General features: G+C 40.5%; 1 protein-coding gene across 1 annotated transcript in view; it reads right to left on the bottom strand.

Annotated features, from left to right (window-relative positions):
• p3h2 (prolyl 3-hydroxylase 2) overlaps nucleotides 1–26,414 on the bottom strand; it is a 66,980-nt gene that overhangs the window by 1,811 nt on the left and 38,755 nt on the right. The window contains exons 2-14 of the mRNA XM_074669103.1: nucleotides 18,706–18,858; nucleotides 16,475–16,664; nucleotides 9,121–9,252; nucleotides 7,794–7,921; nucleotides 3,265–3,354; nucleotides 2,726–2,766; nucleotides 2,355–2,446; nucleotides 2,108–2,235; nucleotides 1,799–1,894; nucleotides 1,530–1,680; nucleotides 1,144–1,261; nucleotides 974–1,049; nucleotides 589–729 (exon numbers count right to left, since the gene is read on the bottom strand). Of these exons, the coding sequence (XP_074525204.1) occupies nucleotides 589–729; nucleotides 974–1,049; nucleotides 1,144–1,261; nucleotides 1,530–1,680; nucleotides 1,799–1,894; nucleotides 2,108–2,235; nucleotides 2,355–2,446; nucleotides 2,726–2,766; nucleotides 3,265–3,354; nucleotides 7,794–7,921; nucleotides 9,121–9,252; nucleotides 16,475–16,664; nucleotides 18,706–18,858 (1,536 nt within the window). The remainder of the gene's footprint in view (nucleotides 1–588; nucleotides 730–973; nucleotides 1,050–1,143; nucleotides 1,262–1,529; nucleotides 1,681–1,798; nucleotides 1,895–2,107; nucleotides 2,236–2,354; nucleotides 2,447–2,725; nucleotides 2,767–3,264; nucleotides 3,355–7,793; nucleotides 7,922–9,120; nucleotides 9,253–16,474; nucleotides 16,665–18,705; nucleotides 18,859–26,414) is intronic.

Genomic DNA, 26,414 nt, shown 5'->3' with positions numbered 1-26,414 from the left:
TGCCGTGAAGTACCAAAAAACCCTCCCATTTAACAGGCAGAAACGTCGAGCAGTACCAGACTCATGTTAGACACTCATTTGCCTCAAATGTGTTGGGATAAATAAAGAGAGGGATAGAGAAAGAAGCAGAAAGAGACATGGACAAATGGCTATAACATAAATAAATAAAGTTTGAATTATGTGTACTATCTGCAAGAGCTTGCAATCAAAGCTAAAAGAGTGAAAGTTATACTTAGGTCTCATATCAATAGTAATCATTGTAAAATGTTAATCATAGGGGTAGGGATAAAGGGTCAGTGTAGTAGTTAGAGCCTCAGACACTGACGTGGATGGGTCCATCAAAACAAACTCATCCCATCACCTGAATTTTACATGACCATAATTGTTCGTTCACTTGTTCCCCAAAACAATTTTCATATATTTCAATCCAGACCCAAATCTAGAGTCTGCATCTCAAATCACAGCTAACACATTTCAGACAGCTGTAAGACGCAAGTCACTTCTGGTCATAATAGTGTGTTTTTACTTTGAAGAAAAAAAGGCGTTAGGTGTGTATGTGTGTGTTTTTAAACTGAGACTTCAGTTTACCAGTTCTCTGAAGAGCGGGTCCAGTGTGAACCACAGGGCGACGGCACACCTCTGCCCGCCTGTGACCGCCTTCACCCCGTGTGGATTCTCCCCACCTGAGGAGAAACCCACCATTCTGCCACACTTTGGCTTCACTGATGCCTGAAGGGGGATCAACAGAGACAGGGCAAGGAGAGAGATGAGATTAAAGTCACTATCACTTTATTTATTTATTTTGTTAATGTGCAGAAAAGTACTGTGGATGGGGAGATCGACTGAGCATCCACGAAGCACTTAAATGTTTGTTAGGATTTAGCTTGTTTTGCGAAGAAGGACATTTGTCCTGCAAATATGCTCATTGTGTGATCAATACTTTCTTTTAAGCCAAAGCTGTTTCATATTTTACCGTGACTGTTTTGGCATCCATCTCTGTGAATATGAACTCCCCTCCTTCAAAGTCTCCATTAAGATATAACAGTGCACTGGAAATAAACAAATAGAAGAGATCAGCAAAAACGCAACATTTCTTTAAGTAAGAGTCAAATTGTTTTTGGTACTGTACCCTCGGCCACATACCTGTAGTCTCTGTATGTGTATGCTGGAGGCTCCTTCCAGCACTCGTTGGCCTCTGGGTCCAGCAGACAGTTGTCAGCGTGGATTGGATGGCTGAGGTCGTTCCTGTGATCCTGCTGACCTGTGAAACCACCACACACACGGAGCATAAACACACACAAGAAGAGTCTCTCATTCCCTTTTTGGATTTTCATGATCAGTACACAAACTTTTCCGGGTTCAAGATCGACTGTAAAATTGTCAATAAGACGACAGGATCAGTGATGCATCTAATGCTTCAGTGCTGAGGCTGTGATGACTCTTCGCTAAGCATCTGTAACCGTCTCCCACCAGATGATAAAGTTTGTGTTTCTGTGTCTTGTGACGTGTCTTGCTGTGTATAAAGTGACCTGTGATGGCTGTCCGGCACACCAAGTGTGTGTAAGAGAAGTGCAGGGTGGAGTTGAGCATGAAGTACGACTCAATGATCCGTCTCGCTCGCTCACTGGTATCGTAGAACAGACGAGCACTTCGCATCGGCACTCTGCCCTCGTAGCCATACTGCAGAGAAGAGAAGAATAAAACTTGATGATAAAGCTGTGTTATTTCTGACTCGGCTTTTAAATTGTAACTGTTTAAAAACTTTTGGGTAAAGCCATTTTTTGATGATTGAGTGTACCTGCAGGGTTTTGAGAACAGTGGCTCCCTCAAACTTCTCGTTTGGAGTGTGTGGAGACATCCTCCCTCTGTAACCGTCTCCTGCCATGGTGACAGCCTGAAAGGTTTGAAAAAAGAAAGGAAAAAGATTGAAGTCTCAGGCACAGGTTCACACAGCAAGCAAACATTCATTCATCATCAGTCAGGAGTACCTTTAAAATCTAAAGTGGTTTTAAAACTTTGAGCCAAGACTAAACCTACATGATCTGATTTATGATTCCTCTGACGGTTCCAGAGAACTCCTTTTATTAATGTTGTGTAATGTCCTTACATGTGCCAAGTGTCTGAGGTCTGAACACTCCTCTTCAGATATGACATGATCCAGCAGCACCCGCTGGGTCCCGTTCAAGGCCGCAGAGTTCTGCACCAGCTGCACACTGTCGTACACCAAGGGGCCTCCTACACAGATCACAGAGCAGTACTATTTAAAGTATGCAGTGTGTTATCTTGAGATTTAACGACAGAGCTCTTTCTAAGTCAAATAACCCTTATCCAGCTTGATCTCTGGCTGTAGTTACCTTCTCTGAGCTGTTGTTGAGCAGCAACAATAACGTTTTTCTTCTCTGAAATGGGAACATACTCCATCCAGCCGTCAGTACCTGAGGGAATCCTGGAAAAACGGAGAGGCATAGATTATTTTAAATTACATTCACTGATTTTATGAGTCTCTAAAAAGCAGTGGAGACCAGCTGCAAACACTCAAACTATCATAAAAGTTGATTTAAATGACAGCACTTCATTGTAACTTCATTTTTCATAAATTTTAGTAGTTTTCCTTCAAACTTGACTAACGTAACTTTGCTTGTAGTGTCAAAATAATATGAGGCTGATTGATTAATTCACCTTTCATACAAATATTCTGATTGTAGCAGATGTATAGTTGGCTTACCTGCTTGAGTCATCTCTTCCACCTGAACTGCTCCAATAATTCTACAAGAAAGAAAATGTGCATCATAACCAGAACTCCAGCTCCCATTAGGACATGTTTATGTATGGCCAGCAGATGTCGCTGTAGGCCAAAGAGGTAGTCTCATGTCAGTAGCTGTGCCAGACACCTGTTACCCTGCTTTGAGTCAGTAAGAGTACATCAGTGCTTCAGACACACGTACACTCACACACACACACACACACACACACACACACACACACACACACACACACACACACACACACACACACACACACACACACACACACACACACACAAACACACACACTCACACACACACACACACCAAAAGATCTCCAACACATGGACTGGTTTATAGACAAGTGCACATTAAAGTACACCATCTATTTTTAGTTTTAGGCAAAAATGAGAATTACAGACCACTGGTTGGTGTATAAATACCTAAATGTGTGTTGAGTTTACATCTGCACATGAGAAATGATGAAGCTTTGGAAAGATGCTGTCATCTGTTCACTCACCCCTTCAGTAAATTCCACACCCATGGTTTTACTGCCTATCAGAAGGAGCTCCAGTTCCTGTGTGTGTCTCCTAAGGTACCACGCAGCTCTCTGCAAACACCAACACAAACACCAACATTAAAATGGTATAGTTTTAACCAGAATCTAGGGATGTCCCGATATTACATTTTCACTTCCCATATGATACCGATACTGCAGCATTGAGTATTGGCCGATACCGATATTAATCCGATACGATATCAGCATTAAACATGCATACTTTTATTACTTATTTTGTAGTATGTCTATCATGTTAGAAAAGGCTTGATTAAGTGATATTATTCAAACAAAGAACAGTAGTCAGCAACAGTAGGTATGAGGAAAAACTGACCCATTAATTATTAACCAATGGGTAACAGAAACTGCCTATGTCGGAGATTTTAGATGCATTCCGATACAATACCGATACTTGTTTTTTTTTCTGATATCGGACCGATATCCGATATCAATATCGGACTGGGACACCTCTACCAGAATCCCATTTTAAGTTCATTTCCTTTGTGTTCTCTGTGTATGACTATTTATGGTTTAATCTTTCAGGCATCACAAACTCTAAAAATGTCAAAACTGTATCGCTACCAACAAAAACCTTGGCCTTCTTACTCACACAGACTGTGATGGCCTCACTTGTCTGTGCTCTTCCAGAGGGACAGTTTTGCCTGAACTAAAATTTTCAGTTAATGTAGCCAAAAATATCAGAGGAACAAGGTGCTTCCTCTGGCTTTTTAACCATTCATATGTATTAAATAAACCCTTACATAAAGATACCTCAAGTGTTATTACAGAACCATGACATTGCTGAGTAGTATATTTAAGCCAACAAACCAAACAACAGGGCCAACTAAAAACACACTGGCCCGGTTTCACAGACAGGGCTTATATTAAGCCAGGAGTAGGCCTAAGTCAGACTAGTAAAGTTGGGTCATTTAAGTAGCTTACATGAGCGTAGCTTACATTTGTTTTAGTTAGTCCCAGACTATGAAGTCCTGGAGTAAGCTTCAGTGACAACACCTGCGTCAATTCTCATTAGCCTAAGTGGGAGCACCGCCCATTAGCCTATGATTATAAGAACATGGACTGGAATTGAGGGCAGCTTTGCTGAAGGGAATTATGACACCAATCATGGGTGAAGCCAGAATAATGTTTTTAAAGAAGTTTACTGAGTTTGAAAAAACTCTACTCAAACAAATTGTGGGAAATCATGCTGTCATTGAAAGTAAAGGCCATACTGCTGCCATTGAACACAAGAAGAGGAGTGCTTGGGATGCCAAGAACCTCAAAGTGATCATAATTTGGAGAGAACTGGGTACAGGCCTTCTTCTTTGAGACATAGAGGAAAGTCTAGGCTTAAGCATAGTGGTTTTCTCCAATATGTCTTCTTTGTACATAGGAAAGCGTACTCGGAAAGTCATTTCATCAAACTGATATTCCAAATACTCCATGCTCCCAAACCATTTGTGTGCTCCCTTTCACAAACTAAAGGAACTAAGGGCACTAAACTGAAGTTAAACCTGCCTCTTTGCAGGATTAGGAATAGAAACTTCAATTTAGTCCTGGAGTAGCTCTAATCCACCCTTTTGCAATTGGCTTTGTTTAATCCAGAACAGACTAAATCTATGACTTTTTTAAGATTAATCTGTGCAAGTGACTTAAAGTTAAGCCAGCTCAAACTGCATTTTAGTCTCAGACTTGGCTCAAGTCTTGTCTGTGAAACCGGGCCATTTAGCTGAAAGATAAAGTGACACTGCAGTTCCAAGGATGTCCACTTGAGGCTCAGTACAAACATGAGTACATCCCCATACACCACTTTAATAAAAGGCAAATTTGAAAAAGGGGGAAGCAGGGTAAAGAATTGCTGCTTCTGTTTCCTGTCAATGAAAAAGCTGTTTGAAGATCGAGATAGTTTTCTTGGCGGCACACTGAGCTGAGCAGTTCTAGCAACAGAGCCTAAGGGCGCGGTCACACTGGCGGTCCAAACCGTGCTGTACCCAAGCACGATTGCCTCCCCTGCAGCGCCGTTCCCCATCTTAAAGTCAGTGAAAAAAACTTCTATGCTAGCGCTGGGTAAACATCTGAGTGCTGCTGTGCTGTAACTCGACATGTATTTGTGAAAGGAGGACACAGACACTTTGTGGGGACTTCCGGTTGGCGCAGTCAGAGAGTATTACGAAACTTGAGCATCCAGCAGTGTTTTCCTTGTAGGGGTTAGAAAAAAGGAAAAGCCCTGTTTTTTCCACTACCCTTAACGCAAACTGCCCCCAAATTGTTCCAGACCCTTCTGTGGGCACCCTGACACGACTTTCCCTCCTCCTTCATGTTTCCTGAAAGGCCAGATTCTTTGGCATGGAGACAAGCAGGGCTGGCACAGAGATCTCACTCTCTGTAAATGAGCTCCCAGAGGCTGGAGGGAGGAGAGGACGCAGAGAGGAGAGGGGCCATCTGACAGCCAGCGACTGACGGGACTGGAAAAGCTCGAGGGCTAGAAAAATGTAAGCTATGAGTAGAAAAACATAAGCATGGGCTCAAACGCGTCTGCTCCAGCCTCCCTTTATCTGACACACACATGCAGACACACACATTCACACAGTCCTGCTGGGAGCCTCTCAGCTCTAATGAGGACCAGGCTTTCTAGGAAAAAGAGGCTGTGTTGTTGGGACTTCAACAAGGCGCTGCTTGACTTTTCAAAAGCAGGTGATTGGAGTTTAAAGAGGATATATTTTCTGTTGAAGTGGCCGAGAAGAAAGTAGACGACCCAAATTCAATCTTCTGTAGCATGCAGACATTCATCCTTTGAATTACTGCAGATGTTGTGGATACGAGGAACAACACGAGCCCACAGGAAGAAACATTTAGCCGTAAACACGTTGACAGGATGAAATAGGCTTAATTCTTCCAGCTGGATGGAGAACATATACACGTAAAAGCAAATTTTGAAAAGCAAATTTTAAAAAGGGATTGCTGCCAAGCTGTGAGTCCTAAGTTCATCCAAGAAACACAGCTAACAGCCCGCTGCCTCCTGACTTCTCTTTTCCCCTTGAATAAACGCTTTCCATGCACGCTCTTCCCCTTCCTCCTCAGCTTAAGCAGCTCCCCACACTTCTGCTCTTATTATTTTAATACTTTCCACCTCATTTGCTGCTCATGTTACATCTACTTGTTTGGGCCCTGTAACAATAAGATTTAATTAATGCTTAAAATTAATTCCTTACAATAAAATCTTGACATGAAAAAGTTCCTTCAAGATTTTTTCTTAAGCAGTAAAGTTTCCTACAAGTTGTTCCCAAACAAAGGTTGGATGCTGTTTTATTTGTGGCTCCATACTGTTTCTAATTCGTCAATAAATGAAATATCCACATCTCCGTCTGCTTGATCTGACCTGGTACCCTACAGTCCTTCCATATTGTGTTTTTGTACCTTACCGTTTGCCTTATTTTTCTGCTTCAATCACAGTGTAATCATCTGATACTGGATGGTAAAACCTGCACCCAACTAAATTCATTGATTTGTCACTAAAATGAGCTCTCCGTAATTTTTACTAGGCGTCGCCCTGTTGGCTATGGCTGCCAGCTCTCTCTTCTTTGTCCGTTTCTGGTAATTTTTCGTAATCTATGTTGTAATCATTGTATTTGGAGTGGATCATTACTTTATATGGCTCATTTGTTGGTCATGGACACCAAACTTTTGTGGCTTCAGCGATATTTTTACTTCTCTTTCTCCTGTGTTTGTCGGAAGATCCTACATGTAACCATGGCTGCATTGTTTACATGTGAACTCAGCTGTTAGCAGTCTGTAGCATGTCAATGCTAACTGTTGTAAGGCCTGATGTCTTCCCACAAGGTGAGGAAGAAGTTTGTGAGGACGACGTGCTGGTTCTTAGGTGTGAGCTAAGAAGTGACGACATGGACCTGTCCTTCCATCCATCGTTATTGGGAACGTAAGATCTATCTCCAATAAGATGGACAAGCTAGCTGTGCTAATCCAGCAACAGAGGGAATACCAGAGGGCAGAGTAGTATCATGCTATTCACAGACATGGCTAACAGAGCTAACATCAGACACCAACGCCACATTGGAAGAGCTTCACCTGCTGTGAGCAGACAGGATCTAGGAGACAGAGATGGAGCATGACTGAAGAAGCTCAGTCCTGGACCCTGTGGAGGTGGAGGCTGGCTGAACTGGACAATGATGGACAAGCTGTCATCATCTATTTTCTTATAGACCTTTTTGCACTTTCTATACACTTTCTCACTTTTATTTTCTTGATTGCTGCTGTGACTTCAATTTTGTTGTACTTGTTACAATGACAATAAAGTTGTATTCTATTCTATTCTACCCTATTTTCTAGCATCATTTCAGAGATGATACCATTGTGAGCTGACAAAGGGTGTCTGTATGTTTAAAGAGTTATAAACCATCCGTCTATAGGTATTTATTCTCGTTTTCATTGTATCAACCCCTCCTCAAGCAAGAACAACTTTTAGTAGACCTGACCTCTCTTGGCTTGCCGTCATGTCCGAGCTCCTCTCTGTAGTATTCCACGTTTTCTGTGACAAACTCCTCGTCCTCATGGAATAACAGGTAGGTCAGAGCGCACTCAAGGGCCTCCTCCAGGCGCTCCACTACAAGAGAGACAGAAAGAAAGAACACATGATAATACAAAGAGTCAACTGTTTGATCTGATGTAACCAATGGATACGGTTAATAAGGCTAAAAGTTAGGTACACATCAATGATGGGGTCACAACTGTACAGCAGGATCATCCAGTATCATCTCCATGAACGGCCAACCCATTCACATCCATTCAAACACTTGTTCTCTGGAGTGTGTTAGGCTCACACACAAAAACACATTCTGTACCAGCTTGTAAAGGCTCAGGGTTAACCAAAGACTTCCTTTCTTGGCTGAGGCTGAGGCAGCGTATCTGCTGCTGTCAGCTGTGTGCTCTGCCATCGGTTAAAGGGAACTACTGCAGCCAGGGCACAATTAGAGACTGCTGGGAGATGGCCTATGTCCAATGCTACAGCGTGTGTGTGTGTGTGTGTTTGAGCTCTGGAGTAAGCCTCTGTACTGAGTGGTGTCAGACAGCTAAGGTTACCGAGCTACATCAAGAAGTAACTGGCACTGATTTTGTATTTTGACACCTTTGAGTTGTGATTCCAAACATTTCAGGCTTTTTTGCCAAAATATCCACAATTAATATCACAGATTATTTGATTTTATTAAAAAACAACTTGCTTTTTTTACTATAAAAGTGTGAGTTGTGAGGAGTTTTTCACCTTAACAACTCCACAGATGAGCTGACTCAGTTACTTCAAAGAATTCAGGTGATAAAAGCTTTCTGCATACACACACCAAAGCAAATACACACCCATCAACAGCCTTTTCTTACTAATCAAACATTCACAGAGCGTTTCCACAGAACCAAGAGATCCACTGTGTTTTATTAGAGATGAATGCCTATTAAGTTTAATTTGGTGATCTCACTACCACTCAGCTTACTGTTTTTCACCAAAATGCTTTGTGTCTGCACCAACTTGCAAGTCTAGAAGAGCTTAAGGACATCCATTTCTCGGCACTTCTCTCACACAATCACAAAGTAGAACAAACACACCTTAGAGCAATGACAGTAAATCAGGGTGTGATCATTCTGCTGCTCCCTGTGGTCACGCTTTCTTGTACGTGCATGCAGGTTAGGGTGGATGTCATTGTCTTTGTTCACGAACACACCAATCGCCCTCAGATAAAACTGCTAATTAAAGCCTTTGGACTTAACTCCAGCTCTGTTTTTGATCCTTATATCAATACTGTGAATGCTCACCCTGGTAGTAGGCAAACTGCAGGTAGTCGTAGTGCAGAGGCAGGTAGTTCTCCATGGGGGAGAGGCGGCCTGGCCGGGTGGCGAGATCTCGGACACACTCGTGTTCACAGTGCAAGACTTGAGTGAAGTGATCTGTAATGAAAGATTCAGGTTAGAGGAAGCACTGAGCCACTTATGGTGTACACTGGATGTTGGTGAATCTAAGTTTCTTCTTCTTTTTCTTTCTTTTTTTAATCTTGAAGTTGACTTAAACAAGAATTTGCTAATTTTTTGGATCACTGGGAATAAGAACAAAGAGTGGATCCTGGAATTGATACTGGACCATGCAGCATTAAAGATCTGCAATCTCATCTACATGTTGCCTCTTTATGACAAGAATAAAGTCAAATACCAGGAAAATAAATACATTCTGCTGAATGTCAAACTTCACAATTTGTGACTCAATTATTTAAGTATTGTTCATATGATGATGATAATGATTTTAGATATTGCTTCTTTCATATCTTTTTTTTCCAATCTTGATTTTATCAATCTCTTATTTCTATTTTAATGGGGGTTCCCTTTTAAGTCACAACCACCTTGTCAAAGTTGTTTGTTTTTCTTTCATTGTAAATCAAATGTACCTACTGGACCATGAACCTCTATTCACAAAAATGATAATCAATGCTTGAACAATCGACAATGATGGTCAACAATGATGGTTGCTAGGCGCCACCCTGTTGACTATGGCTGCCTTTTGCAGCAGCTCTCTCTTCTTTGTCCATTTCTTGTAATTTTTTTCGTCTCTTTTTTGTAATCTTTGTATTTGGAGTGGATCATTACTTTGTATGGCTCATTTGTTGGTCATGTGAACTTAGCTGTTAGCAGCCTGTAGCATGTCAATGCTAAATGGTGTAAGGCCTGATGTGAGGTGAAGTGACAACATGGACCTGTCCTTCTATCCATCGTTATTGGGAACGTAAGATCTATCTCCAATAAGATGGACGAGCTAGCTGTGCTAACCCAGCAACAGAGGGAATACCAGAGGGCAGAGTGGTATCATGCTAGTCACAGACATGGCTAACAGAGCTAACACCAGACACCAACGCCATGTTGGAAGAGCTTCACCTGCTGTGAGCAGACAGGATCTAGGAGACAGAGATGGAGCATGACTGAAGAAGCTCAGTCGACCTTTTTGCACTTTCTATACACTTTCTGACTTTTATTTTCTTGATTGCTGCTGTGACTTCAATTTTGTTGTACTTTCTATAATGACAATAAAGTTCTATTCTTATCTGTTCTATAATCAAACTTCCTTATTTTAATTTAAAAAAGCCTTCAATTGTTCCATATTTCTTTGTCTTTGAGAAATGATGCTGTGTTACCCAACTGGCCTTGATAAAGACTCCCATGCTTAAGTATTTCTACCACAGTTACAAACTGTTGTGGGATTATACCGTTGGGCCTGTTCATTCATTTATACGACTCTGTGTGGTCCTTTGTAAATGTACAGCATCCATTCGTCATGGTCTTAGCTCACGCTTATTGCTTCAAGCTGCTGACATCATCAGTAAATAATCAGCTCAGGTTTCAGGCACAACTGTAATTCACAAGAAAAACAGCAGAGGAATAATGAGTGGCTCGTAAGTATTAGAGGTTGCTGATTAGAAATTAACAGCAGCTGATCGTCAGCTCAAGGATTAGAAATCATTGAGACTAATTTGCTTTCGCTGCTGGCATCAAAGCAAACAAAAAGTCTGTAAAAAGAAAGGCGAAAAAAACAGTTAACTTAAGTGTGCTTTAAGGATCCCCACATGAGATGACAGCACTGGCCTCATGCTTCAGAGGGCTGTCAATAAAACTCAAAGAGCATCAGGACTTTCCGGAAAACTTTAAAGGAAAATAAAATAACTGGGAGTTAGCTTGACTTGTTGATAAAATTAAACCATCCAAATCCTTCTTTTGTCTCTTTTGTTCCTCAGGTGCTGGTGAATCCTCCAGTTTGTTGACAGAGGTTTCACATGGCACTGTGTTTCATTTCCTTCCTCTTGTTTATCTAGCAGACATGATGACAGCATGCGTGTGTGTTTGTGTGTTTGAGCGCGTGAATGTACAGTGAGGTCACTATCCAGCAGCTGCATGGCTGGAGCAGAGTTGAGATCTGTTTTGGTCTTCTGAAGGGTCTCTCAGGAGCAGAGATGTAAGTGTTTTGAGCCAGAATCTGAATACTGTAAAGAGATTTCTGGGTTCAATATCTTTTCCTCTGAAAATGAATCTGCTACACGAGGAAGCAATTCTATAAGAGCTCACAGATTCAATGCATACATCTGAACATAAATACACAACATAATCACAGACTCCTCTATGGTGGTGCTATGTAAAATAATCTCTGGACTTTAAATCAAACAAAGCCCAGACAAAACTCATTAGCTGTCTCTTTTGTGTTTATAAAACAGAGGCTACATTTCTGAGACAACACACACTCATAAGAAATTAATCTGCGGCTACCACCACACGGCTCCAGAGAAGAAAGCCTCAACTCGTGTCAACAAAATCCCCACTGAGCATGTTTGATGTAAATGTGTAACATTATAACCAAATCACGATGACCTGGTGCTAGAGTTTAGTGGTGGCTGCACACGTCCTTTGCAGGATCCTGGGCTCAAGGGTGCAAGATATTTATGACAAGTGTTGAATAAAGTTTGAAGTTCTGTTTTATTCATATCATATATTTATATCATAAATACAAACATACATATGCCAAGTCTGCATGAATTTATATGGTCCTGAGTCATAGTCCACAGCAGATTTATGCACTGTCAAAATTGAGTCCAGACCAAGGTTATAATAGTTTTGGATTTGTCATTATAGTTTAGTTTTAGTTAGTTTACAACTTTTTTTTTCCATTGTAGTTTAGTTTTAGTTAGTTTTGACAAATTTTTTTCCATTACAGTTTAGTTTTAATTAGTTTTGGAGCGGGCATTCTAGTTTTTATTTAGTTTTAATTTTTGCAACAAGGCTTAGTTTTAGTTTAGTTTTAGTTTTTTCATACCTTATTAACCAGGTGCAGGATTCATAAAGGTCAGAGTAAATATTTTGTCATACTGTTTATTTTCCAGTCCAACATAGTGCTCACTGCTCAGTCAATGCTGATACTGAACTGTTGGCTGCTGCCTTAAACACAAGAAAATAACATAAACTTAATATAAAAATATAAACAGAAATTATATAAAATAATGTTAACATGAATTAAATAAAAATAATAAAAACATAAATTCTATAAAACAATATAATATGAGCTTTAATGATTAGAAACTTGGACTCTGTAACAATAAAGTCAGACTCACATGAAATTAAACTATTACAGATGCTCTGATTCATTGCTCCACTTCGTTTTGTCGCAGCACAGAGCACAGCCAGTCAGTGCAGTAAACAAGCACGTCACTATACGTCGCTGTGATGGTGCCGTACGGTGCTGACAACTGCCGAAAACTGTTGTAAAACTGGTCGGGAAAATGTGTCAGATTTATCAAAATTCTAAAGGATTTTAAAACTATAACTAAGGACATTTTGTCTTTAATTTTGGTAAGTTTCAGTTAGTTTTGTGCACACAAGATACAGTTTTAGTTTACTTATTGTTTTTGTTTTCTTTTCTAGTTTTTATTAGTTTGAGTTAACTGCAATGTTTTTTAAATTTTAGTTTTCATTTTTAGTTTCATTTTAGTTAACTATTATAACCTTGGTGCAGACAAGAAAAAGGATTAAAAAAAACTATGGTTCTTAATTTTCAGGCTTTAAGACATGTTAGGAAACCTCATCAAACTTTAACAGCAATTTTTGCTTCTCTGTCAACCACAATATTCAGGTTTTGCTCCTTCATGAAACATTAGCCGCGCTTCCACCAAGCAGTCAGGTTCAGTTTGCTTTTTGAGGCGTTTCCACTGACTTATCCCGGAACAGATCCCCAAATAACTGAGACGAGCCAGCCTACTTTTTGAGACCCTTTCATATGGGTGCCAGACTGAACCGATCTGCCCTCAAAAGGCTGAGCTACGACACTGCAGAACACTGATTGGTCATTGGAATCGTCACTTCCCATGCGCCAGCTGCAATAAAGAACAACCCAAATCCCCGCCATGTTTAAATCTCCGGCCAACTTTGTGAAGAAAAACTGACTTCTTTGGACAACGAGTGGACGACTGAACGCTAAGGTCTAGACCCTTCTCGGTATCATTGGCGACGAGGCCGTGCAGAGGGAATTGGACGGCGCTGTGAGATATGAGAAGGTGTATTATTCCCTTCAGCCATCACAGTTTGTATAATGCTTAAAGAAAACACACAGTTTACGAAGTCATTAACAAACACCAGATCTCAACTGTGACCAAATATTTTTGTATTCTAGTTCAATGAGATGTTATTAACTCTACTTCAGGGATGAAACTCTGTTTGATCAGCACACGTCCTTAGTTTTGGCTTCAAATTTCTAAAGTTGATCTCTCCTGGAGTTAACATTACAGCACAGATTATTCAAGCAACACCTCTTTGAAATCTGTGCAAAGCCTAAATCTCCACAAAGAAGCCTAACAAAAGTTCAGTCAGGAAGACTGGGTGCTCACACTCCTCTGTTCCTTCACTCACTCTTTCCTGCTTCTCTCTATCAGCTGCCCGGGGTGTGTCAACTTTTCTCTCTATCCAATCACACTGTCACAGCTTCAATCGTAAGCCAATCATTTCATAGCTGTCAAAGTTTAAATGCCGTCTCTTCTGCTTGTCAGTTGTCTTTCAGGCTCATGTCTCTCAACCCTCCTCCTCCCCCGGCACCTCTAGTCTCCATGGCTCAGCCCTCTGCTCTTCAAGATCCAGCCTTCTCAAGACTGGTACCCCCTACATTGATTATTTTGCCCAACGCTTGATGGGGTCTATCCGCCAGTTTTCTTTGCATTTATTCATTAAATCTGTTCATAACTCTTTCTGCTGTTCAGTCTCTCCTGATTGAAATACTTTCATGTTTTTTCTGTCCTTGGCCATTTCATTCTTCAATGAATCATGTCACATTTTTGTTGTACCATAAAGTGCAGGCCTCTCTAGATTCAGTGCAGTTAATTCCACAAAAGCACAATTTTACTGGGGCTGAGAGAGACTTTCCCCAATTTTTGAATCATATTGTCTTGTGCCTTCTTTTAGTCTTCATATCACTTGCAAAACATGAAATAATAATATGTTTGTTTGAGTTAGAGCAACTGGTTTCCACAAGCGTAAGCATGAATTGTTCGGACAGGTTTTAAGGTGATAGCCAAAGGTTTAAATTCCAAAGTTTAATGACGCCTTAACAAACATGTATCGGCTTAAGATGCTTCCAAAAAGAGGGAAAAAAATGTGAAATTGAATTTATCACCCAATTTTTGAATAAAACAATTGATGTTGAGATACACCAAGAAAGCCTCTGAGACATAAATTAGCTGAAATAACAAATTTACAAGTGAGAAAAAGAAAAATAGATGAGCTTGAGAGAGGTGTTGTTTGTAGAGGTGTTGTTTTGAGTCAGAAGGACCTAGATCTGGTCCATAGACTGTAAAAAAATAGACATCCTCTTGTTCGGCTTGAAGTGAGGCAGCCACGAAAACTGCTCCCCCTGGTGGCTGGCTGCAGTATAGGTTAAAAATCCAACTATCCAGCCATTCCAGATGGGCTGTGGTCAAACTTTAAAAAATCAATACACTTAGTAGAAATCTTTCTTACGTGCGATTGCTGTGGTGATTTGAAGATATTATTTGGCTGCCTTGTATTCTAGTCCTCTTTTTTCTGAAAAGTTTGTTTTCATTAGTTATACGCGATTAAAAAAAAGGCTTTGTGTCATGTTTAACGATGACTGACAGCTGCCGTTCTTGTGTATTTTTTTCGGGGATTGTAAAATATGTCGGGAGGTAGAGCCAAGAAGTGATAAGACGACCATAAAAGGTTTGTATTGTGGTTTAAAGTGTGCTCGCCTATTTTAAAGAAGGGGGTATTGTGCTGTGCCGTATCTTAATCATTGATGTAAAGTAACAATGCTGGATGTTCATACTAACGTGTACAGATTCTCAAGCTGCTACATATTCACATGTTATAGAAACCCCTTAATCCATCTGTAAACTACTCAAATCAAGTTGTTCTAAAAGTAGCATGTGATCTTCACAGGATCTTCACAAGATTTGCTGAAGCTATGAGGTCATTGGAAAAGGATCTCTAAAATGGTTTGTGACACATAGAAGGGGCAGGCCTCAAACACCACGGTCCCATAGCTTCTCCTCCAACAGGCCTTCGGAGGGCTGGCTAATCAGAGGGAAGAGGGTTTGTTTGACAGAGAGCAGCTAAAATGAGAATTTCAGACAGAAGCTGAAATGAGAGTTTTATAAAACACCAGTGTGGGTACCTAAAAAAAGCACAATACCCCCTCTTTAAGTCTGTACTGATCAGATCTCTTCATAAACAGACATAAATTCTTCAGTTTGGAACGTGATGTTCGTTCATCAATGAGAGAGGCCTGTGCTGCTGTGGTAAGCCTTAACACTATGATACCCTGGCAAAGGATTGTTTGTCTCTCCCCCATACTTGTATTTAAAAAATATTTGCTTTTTACTAGAATTAAATTGTCAGTTCCCAGCTCTAACTTCACCCATCCATCTACTCTGACATGTTTACAGTCAGACATTCTTACACCTCTTAATCTCTGACAAATTTCAGGCCCATAAACTTGTCCCTCTGAACTGTTTTTCCAGATGGGAAATTCCAGGGAAAGCTGGGCAGCTGATGAAAACAAATATTGGTGAAATAATCTGAAACAGGAATTTAAATGGTCGTGTCTGGTTTTTGCTTTTCTGGCAGCATGTTAGACCTTTTTCCTAAGGTGAGTAGCAGAGAGATGACAAGACAAGAAGGAAAATAGAGGAGATATCTCTGTAAAAATAAACCCACGACATTACGAGAACAGCCTGAGGTGTTCATTTAAACCACAATACCATACAACTCTCTTCTGGGGTATTTCTGAAAACTTCAGTAATTTAAGTCAGAGACTTTCCTAAATTGACTGAAGAAAGATTTATAAACCATAGCCAGAGGGTTTTATGTCTAAAGGTTATACATAAAAATCCAACAAAAACACCAGGAGGGGTTTCTTACAAGAACATGAGATCTAAACACCCAGGCAAGCCTTCAACACAGGAGAAAACCAGCTGAACCCTGGGGTGCCATCTTATTCTTTTTTTTTTTTTTTAAGTATTATTATCAACCAACACCAAACTTTAATTAAGTTCATGGTTTTATTATGACCCTGACCTCGTCCAATGCTCTACTTCAAACATTTACAGTTATTCAAATTACAGATGTGAGCTCTTACCTGATACCAGTTCGTGGAGGCTGTACCGGTAGCGCAGATGATCATGTCCCTCAAACCTCTGTGGCCACTGACACAGGGCCCGACACTCCACATCAGCTTTGTAGTACTCATCTAAAGCCTCCTCGAAGAGAGCGATGGCTCCGTCATAGTCGCCTCTGTCATACAGCTTCACTGCAGCTGTGAAGGTGCGCTGTGAGGGAGGAGAGAGGAGTGATGGGATGAGTATTTATGACCTGTGCTGTTGAGGAAATCTCTTTATGATTTGTTTATGTACGAGGTAATTTATCGCTGACATTTTCATAGATGCAAATGATTGTTGTTCATTTTTATGGTTCAGGGAACATAACAGTAAATCAGAAGCCAGTTTATAAAAGTTTTTATAAGTCCTCTGGTACTTGTGATGTTTCCTGTAGCAGCAATGTCTATTTGTTTGGAGTAGACAGAGGAAAGATGAGTAAGTTTGCCTGAACAGTTGCCAGAATCACTCCCACAGTGAATTTTGTGTGACACGTGAAAGAAGACGTATTATCAGAAAAAAAGCAAAGTAGATCACTTTAAAGGGTACAGAGCACAGAGACCATTTCTGATGTGCGTATCAGCCACTGAGGTGTGTGGTCAAAACAGTGTAAACCAGGCTTAAAGTGAAATCACAGGGACGCATTAACTTAAAGGGCAACTCCGGTTTTTTGACACCTGGACCTTATTTATAGGTGTGTGCATGCTCATATACTCACTGAGACAAACATCGTGCAGCTCAGAGTCCTTCAGAAGTTATTTAGATCCAACCGATTTTAGCCGCACTTAGCGGGGGCCACAGCAAGGGAGCTTCAGCGCCGGACATAATCTCCGCAAAATCGCTCATTTTGGCTATATTTTTTCATCCATCGCTATCCATCGTTATCACAAACACACTCCTCTTCTGTTGCCATAGGTGAACACTGTCCACAAGCGCACCACCAGTTCGCATTGAGTCGTGGACGTGCTCCTGTTTGTTGTTCTCGAGCCAGCTCTTCGTCTCTCTCCCTCTTCATCCTTTTTTCATGGAGCTCCTCGCCCGTGTACTCTGGCTCAAACCGGTAAGGACAACTGTCAAACTCGAAGTCGTAGTCTGAAGATGGTAGACGAGCTGACTTTAAGATAACACTGGCGATGGATGAAAAAATATAGCCGAAATGAGCGATTTTGCAGAGATTATGTCCCGTGCTGAAGCTCCCTTGCCGTGGCCCCCGCTAAGTGCGGCTAAAATCGGTTGGATCTAAATAAGTTCTGAAGGACTCCGAGCTGCACGATGTTTGTCTGAGTGAGTATATGAGCATGCACACACCTATAAATAATGTCCAGGTGTCAAAAAACCGGAGTTGCCCTTTAATGGGCTGCACGGTGACTCAACGGGTAGCGCTGCAGCCTCACAGCAAGAAGGTTACTGGTTCGATTCCCAGCTTGGCTGATGGGCCTTTCTGTGTGGAGTTTGCATGTTGTCCCCGTGCATGCGTGGCTACTCTGGCTTTCTCTCAAAGTCCAAAAACTTGCTCACCAGGTAAATTGAGCACTCTAAATTGTCCCTAGATGTGAGTGTGTGTGTGAATGGTTGTCTGTCTCTGTGTCAGCCCTGCGATTGGCTGGCGACCAGTCCAGGGTGTACCCCGCCTCTCGCCCAATGACAGCTGGGATAGGCTCCAGCCACCCGTGACCCTTAACAGGATAACCGGTATAGAAAATGGATGGATGGATGGACATTAACTTAACAAAGTAGAGATAATATTCGTGTTTTCTGATTGGACCCTTGAGTCTCTCAAGAGCGAAACAGCTCTACTCAAAGATAAAGAGACAGGACAGGCAGAGAGGAGAATGGATGAGAGGGGAATGAAAAAACACGACACTCTGTAAACTAATCAGCGCACAGAGGACTCAAAGCTTTGTGGCATCCAGAGCTTCACCACAACCAGAACTAAAAGGCCTTAATGAGTTTCCAGTCATTAAACTGCACGGAACATTAACACCAAAGAGCCTTTCAGCTGCTAAACGCTTTATTTCTCCCTCAAGTAAAGAAGCAACCAGACGTGAGCTAGGATTGATTACTGATGGCTGGAAGTTAATAGTTGATGTTCATTGTGTAAAACATGTGCAGGCTGAAGCTGCACAAGAAATTATAAAAAGCAACATGAGAAAGAAAACAAAGTTAGAAAAAGACAGAAAAGTCAAAAGTTGCTGTAAAGATATTTCTTGCATACCTGGTGCGGCCGAGCTTCTCGATCCACAAAGTGCTCTTCCTTAACACCCTCCAGGTCTTTGTACTGCTCCAGGTTCTGGCCCATCTCCACATGTTCAGGGTTGGCCTGGAAATACGTATGAGCTGCTGCGGCCGCTTTGTCAGGCTGCTTCAACTGCAGAGATAAACACAGAGAGAGGAGACATGTATGACTGCTTTAAAACCTGTTTCTGATTAAGTCGAATAAAGCCTGTTTTAACATGTCAGATCAGCAGTCTGGTAAAAATATTTAGGTTTCTGCTTATTTGCTCAAGTTTTCATTTCAATCCAAGAATGTGTTTTTATATTTAAGTATGAAAATATGTAAAATTAGGTTATAAATCTTGAACAGAAACAGATGGACAAGTCTACCGCCAAAATAAAAGTTCATAAGTTACTCTGAATCTTGTTGCTTCTAGAAGGTGAGGAAAAACAGAATCTGCAGACTTTCATTTGAAGCCGCATACGCAGAAACAACCGACTAGCCATTATAAGAGGATGAGGAACAAATGATTCATGTGAAAAAAATTGAAATCCAAGACTAAAAATAATTGTATTTCCAAAGTTTGGTTCATTGAACCAGAGAAGAACAGATCAGATTTACTGGTCACACTGCTCTGATCCACATCCTGCCATTAATGAGAGCTGTCATAACACAGCTACAAGATGGATAAGGTCTCTGCACCCAGAGCATCAGAGCACAACAAATGAGAGGGGTATTAAAATGAAAAATAATGAGCTTAGACATCTCATCCTCCTCTTGAGAAATGTATCAACAATAATCACATCAGAGTAGCTGAGAAACACAGAGAGAAAAGAGAGGATTTGCCCATATGTCTGCGAGTGATAATGATACAGAGCAGACGGTGTCCTGTGTGAATGACCCAAAAATAAGAAGGCTGAAAAACAGCAGCTGTGATGTATCAGTGTTGGCGGCTGTTCACTGATAAACTGAGCCAAACAGAAAAAAATAAAATCTGGATCCTTTAGAGTATGATTTAAGTTGTTTCCTATGCCAGGGCTGATGTTTGCTGTGCATGGATTTTCGTTCTGCATACACTTTCTACTGTTTTGACTTTAAATTAGCACAAATCAAAACCATACACATGTGCATTAGGAGAAGAAACAGCAGAATGTGAAGTTATAACTTTTTCTTAATGAATTTAAATAAAACAATATTAGAAGAAACATGCATACTCAAAAATCAGACATATTTCAAATGGACTAAAATAATACATTTCCAGGTGTGTCTTCGCTAAGGATGAGTACCTCCCATTTTTAAAATGATATATTACTACTACCCAGTACCTGGAAATCGGTATCAATACTCAATAGTACTAATTTTCAGTACTTCTGTGTGAGTTTATGTTCCTTTTTTTCAATTTAACATTTTAATTTCTCAATATATAAACTTGCAATGCTGTGTTCATGTCCAGCATGGAAAATTGTTAGCTCCTCACAGTCACAAGGATGCGTTTGGGTGCCGTCTCTACTCGATACTGCAGATGGAATTTGGTCAGTACTTATAAAAGCACCTAGCTCGGTACCCATCCCCAGTCTTTGGAACCAAAATTTGCCATAATTGTTTTCATACATGTACCTCACAACATTAAGTACTCTATGACAGTCATTACCAAAGTCTGGGTCCTGACCCAAAAGTGGGTCGCCAGAGATTTTTTATGGGTCACCAAATTAGTTTTCAAAATGTTTACATGAAATTCATGCTTTCCTTAATCAGGAGAAGTCTCCCCTCGGTCACTGATGATTGGCTCCTCACACTGTCATATCTGATTGTGTTTTCATTGTGAAGGGTCATCACCACAGTGTTTACCGTAACTGGAAACATGTAACTGCTTTAGAAAAGTCTGAAGCCATTAGCTCAAACAGCCAAAGCCAAACAGCCGTATCTTTCCTACTGTTATACAACACTTAGAGGAAAACACTGTCACTGTGTCACCATCACTCATATAAAAGAGTTAAACCATCAACAACTTTGATTGCTAGTTTCCACAAGAAAGATTGGAAGTCAGATTCAAAACCTGTTTGACTTTGAAGGTTTGAAGTCACCATCAGATCATGGACGGCACCAGGTGCAGAAACGGAGCGTGTTACAGCTGTGCAGAGACGTCACGCTGACAAAGAGACATGAACAGATCCTTTACTTTATTCTGGATGAGCATCGCATCTGAATATCTCGTCCTGAGTCTGGTACTTTGCTTCTTATCTCTTTCACAACCACATTAAATAGAACAGAGTAGAATAGAATAGAATAGAATAGAATAGAATCGAATAGAGTAGAATAGAATAGAATAGAATAGAATAGAATTTTTTTTTCTTGTCTGTCATGACTAACAGAAACATGACTTTGACAGGCTCATTAAAACAGCTCAAATACGAATTCTCACAAAAATTAGGACAAAATACAGGAACAGAGTGGATGCTGCGATCAATACATGTGTTGTTCTCTCATCTTGTACACATGACTTGGATGCAATCCTAAAAAGCAAGAAGGCTAACCCGTCACGGTAAAAATGTAAGTATTTTCAAAGTGTAAGCCCAACAAAGTGTCATGCATTTGTCAAATATGTCTGTTAGGCCTGTTAGCTGGTACAAAAGATGTAAGATGATTCAGAAACAACATTAATTTTTTTATCTTTGCACCTTTACCCTGTCAATCGATTTACAGATTGGACATATTTTGGATTGGGTGGCCATAGCTTGTTCCCCCAAAAAAGTGGGTCACCTGAAAAAAAGTTTGGGAAACACTGCTCTATGAGACATGATGCTTGCATGAATTTTGAGAATGTTGTGCATGTGTGAACAGGATTAAAGAAATGATGACATCAAGAGAAATCATTTAAAAATTTTAACCAGTTTCTGCCATAAAAAACAAAACAAAACAAAACAAAACAAAACAAAACAAAACAAAACAAAACAAAACAAAACACAGATCTCATTTCAGAGGCAAAGATCACAGATGCCTGGTTCCAGTTTGTTTCCTGTAGCTTTAAGGTGTTTTTTTTTTTATCCCGAGAAACCCGCTTTGTTTTGGAAGAAGTCAACCATCAGACCATGCTTGTTGCTCATCAGATAAGATCCTTACCTTACTCAAGCCCTGACATGGGTCACATTTCTGCCTTCTTCATTTTCACTGTAACACAATCGTCTTGCACAATGACCCTCAACACATTCAATCCATGAACCTAAAAGACAATCTGATCTAAAATAATTCATGGAGAGCAGAATCATGTTGAGTTTGACGGGTGATTTAACTGCAAGAAGCTGGAGAGACAGAGACAGGGAGACAAGGAGTTTCACTCAAGACAGAAGGACGACAGGCCAAGAAAACAAAAGACAGACACAGAGAGGTGAGAATGGACTTTGTAGGAAACAGGGTTCAGTCTCTGGTGAATGATTGGATGTCTCCTGCTGGAACAAAGTCTCAGTCACTGCATCGCTATGTTGCATGTGTTTAAACCCTGTGTGATCCCAACAGATGCAAACCTAAAATAGGTCATTCGTCCCACATTTTCTTCAGACTGGTCAAGAAGTCAGCCTTCATTAACTTAGGAAGAACATTGTTACAACAATTAGTCAGAAAAAGCTGAGGATTTCCCATATTTATGTCAGGATAGAAATCTCATTTCCAGAGTATAACCTTCTCCAAACCCACATAGATACGAAAACAAAGCTCTGTGTTTGCTGTGGGAGAGGTGAAACAATTTCCACTGAGTCTTCAAAAAACATTGAACTGAAAGGCTCTGATAGCAGAAGCAGAAGCTCTTTTCCTCCAAATAAACCCACCACTTTCTAAAGAATGACTCCCCTGTCAGACTAAATTGTGTCTCTTTCATTTGGCAGCAGAGGAGGTGGGAGGGAGAAAGCCCAGCAGGACGTGCTTGGATTCCCCTGAAAGGCCAGGGAGCAAGGTAGCGTCAAGTGCATTCCTGGTCAGATCACCTGGCTGGAGCCTACGAGACGGACGGCTTGACTGACCAACCAAAGAGCCATATACAGTTAGAGTGCGTGGGCTGCCCCATGTGTAACAGCTTATACTATAAAATCACTCTTTTTGAATCTACTCCAGACACAACAAAAATGCAACTATCTGGAAACTTCTTGGAGCAGCTGAATTGCAACACTCAAGCACAGAGTAGAACTTTTATTGCTTTTGATGAGTGATGAAATCAGTGGACGTTTTTCTGATGTTGGACTTTTTCTCCAACTGATGGCGCAACCGCAATCACACAATCCACCAGCTCTATCACGTTGCTGCTGCATTCCTGAAGAAGTTGAGCCGAGATAATTCAGGGAGAAAACTTTACTTGAGATACTATTGTCGACTTGGATCGCTGGGTTTGATAATCATCTGGTAACGTGTTTTATTGAGAAACTGAGAGACAAAACAGGAGAGACGAGATCACAGGAGAGATGGTCCAGAGAGGAGGGAGAAAGAGGAGAAAGGGGGTGGTTGGGCTGCCTCCACAGCTCTAAACTCCCCTTCAACCCCGCTCTGGCCCCCTGATGATGGCTGGGCTCACACTAAAGGGTCAACAGGAGGAGGAGGAGGGGGTTCTCCAGTATAACATCCCAGCACAAACACAGCTGTGATGAGATGCTGCCAGATCTATAGTTCAAGAACAGACGTGCAAAACCTGGGGAAGCCTTGGACACGGGAGACTCTGTTCTGTCCTCCTTCATACAGTAAAACACTGAAGCCAGGGTGTAAAATTTACTGCTCCAGGAAAGACCCTTTTTTCTGGAATAAGTAATTAAACCACCGTCATCCAAAACGTCAACCTTTTGTAGGTCTGTGGGGGTTAGCTGGAACAGTAGGTCTGGGGGCGTGAGCACTGTATCAAGCTGACAGAAACCCCAAAAGAGTCCAAACTTGGAGAACCTGAATTTAACAGCCATGCATCAAAAGTGAGCAAACTCAGAGCCCAGAGCAGCCTCTGAGGACACCAGGGCTGAAATCAGTTATGGCTTTAAAGTGACATTGCCATTGTTTTGAGGGCTTTAAGTAGAAACGGAAAAAACCATCCAGCCAAGAAATCTCTTTGGGGAGGTAAATCTGAAGGACATGGCTCTCCTGTGTCTGCCACAGAGGAAAAGGTAGACATTTCTAACACTAAATCAAAAATTATCTCTTAAAATTTTTAGGGATGCACGATATTCGATTTTTGCCAATATCCAATATGCCGATATATCAAAACCCCTTTCGGCCGATACCGATAATCACAAGTTTGTTTTTTTCACTGTAAAGAAAGCTAAGTCTATCCTGTACTGGAATTTATATGTTACTCTTATTGTGACGGTCTTATTTGTTTAAGAAACACACATAAAACAAGACAAAAAACATTTGATTTTACCATAAATAAAAAATGTATTAATTTTTCAAACTCAAGACATTCAGTATTGAAATACAGAAAAATAATTTCTTTAGACCACATGAACTTTAAATGTACAATGCATTTTTAAACATAACCAAGTTGCATTTGATTATTTTAGAGCTACTGTAACAACCTGGTGACAGACACAGAGCTCTGCAGTGCAAATAAATGAAGTGCTACATTTTATTTAAGGAGCTTATTTTTCAGATGGAAAATGATAATAATCCTAACTGAATAGCACCTTATCGGCTGTGCCTATCGGCAGAATTTTTCATATCTGCTGATACCGATAAACGTGTTTTTAAGATTTGTCAGCGGATACCGATATTGTGCTGATAATAAAGTGCATCCCTATCAAAATTTTGTATGTTGATGCTATTGTGTAATGTATCTCTACAGGAGTGAACAGTATGAAGGAAATTTATAACTGTGTCTTTTAAAGGGTGCATTTCAATAGGGGGTATTGTGTTTCCCATATTTCAAACATGAATAAATTAACATGAGTGCTGGATGCCTATTAGAGGTGTAAAAAATATCAATACAGCAATTTGTTGCGATACTTTGACCTTTGATACAATATCGATATTTCAACTGGCATCAAAGAGGTACTCTGCAGTATGTTGCCCATAGGCTGTATAATAAACATCATCTCAAAGTATATTTCAAATATTTTATTCTAAACTTTATAATATGGCTTTTGTTGTTCTGAACAAGTCAGTATGCCGTAGACATTAATGCTCTCTTTTTTTTTAGGGGTCAGTTGGTTTAAAACAATTTTAAATATGTTTTTTTTTTACAATTTAGTAGAGTGATAAAATCGTATTCATAGGAACATTTTTTTTATTCAATATGATATTTTTTTAAAAATTCAAAAACATTTGTTACACCAAGTGGCATTCGTCAGTTTCACCACCTGATAACGCCTGTCAACCAATATTTCCTTTGCAACATTATTTTAATGTCACAGTAGTTTAAGTGACAAACTGGATGCACTTTATGTTTTCAAGTTAATGTATGTTTGTAACACTGCATTTGACTTTCAGTATTTTAAAAACAAAAAAAGAGAAAAAATTAGTCACAATATATCACAACATTGTGATTTGTAATTCATTGTGATGCTTTCGTATCGTATAGAATTATGATGCGGATTGTATTGTGAGGTTCTTGCCAACACTCACCCCAAATGTCCATATTAAATGTGTGCAGATTTTCAAACCTCTGCATATGTAAAAAAAAAAAAAAATCACTGAACCTGTCTGTAAACTGCTCAAAACAGACAAAAAAGAATGAGACTTGCTGAAACAATGAGGTGATTGCTTATGGATCTCCTCAGGTCTCATCATGTCTCCAGACCACTGGCCAATCAGAGGGAAGAAGGTTTGTGGAGCATGGACAGCAGCTAAAATGACAGTATTTCAGACAGAGGCTGACATAAGAGTTTCCTAAAACACCAAAGTGAGGGAAAAAGTTTTTTGAGCTGCAGGTAATAAAAAGCTACTACAGAGTATAAAGGGACAGTAGAAAGTGGAAGAAAAAGCACATTCGCCCCTCTTTAAATACAGATTTTAAAAAGCTCATAAATAACACTTAGCATCTTAAGTATCTAATCTAAACATTGGTCTATTGTGACAGAGTGATTGAAAAAAGACCAACAGTAGTCCTCTGCCTTTAAAATCAAGTCTTGAAATGTGTTCAGACCTAAACTCTTGAGTACATTTTTCCTTTGACATGGATTTCAAAGCAGCACCTGTGGAGGTGAATAATTAGCACTCAGCCTGAGCCCTCAGTCTGCCCTCCCCATTAAAGAGCGACCTGTGCTCAGGCTGTCGGACCGCCCTGCCGCTCTCAGAGACCAGCTCTTGATGTGGGCACCAAGCAGGGCCAAGGCAAATGCACATTTGCATGCCTCTGGGCCTCCTGCTTGATTCCCAGGTATGTAAATAGGGTTGGGCTGGCGCCACAGATGCAGTGGTGGTGTTGTGGAAAAAAAAAACATAGCTGTTTAACGATGGCACGAGCACTCCTGGGGACCGTTACACCAATGGCTTGTCGAAGGCAGAACTACCACCCATAAAATCAGAGAGAGGACCTGGCAACAAGCAGTCAAACCTGGCAACCGCAGTCCTAAATCCCCCAGGGACAAGGCGTTTCAAAGAGTTTTTAAAGTTCCCAAGAGGAAAGAAACTCTCGTCAGGAAGACAGAGGCTAGTGTTCATATTAACGCTGAACACAAGAACAGCTGTAATAAAATCTGAAGAGGATTTCAAGGTCAAAGAGTTTCCTTCAGACTGCCAGGTGT

Source organism: Halichoeres trimaculatus, unplaced genomic scaffold (genome assembly GCF_033239565.1).
Source record: "Halichoeres trimaculatus isolate MK-OKI-2021-1 unplaced genomic scaffold, fHalTri1.1 fHalTri1_scaffold_4, whole genome shotgun sequence".
Lineage (NCBI taxonomy): Eukaryota > Metazoa > Chordata > Actinopteri > Labriformes > Labridae > Halichoeres > Halichoeres trimaculatus.
Note: the sequence above shows the minus strand (reverse complement) of the source record. Positions and strands in the feature narration are given on the sequence as shown.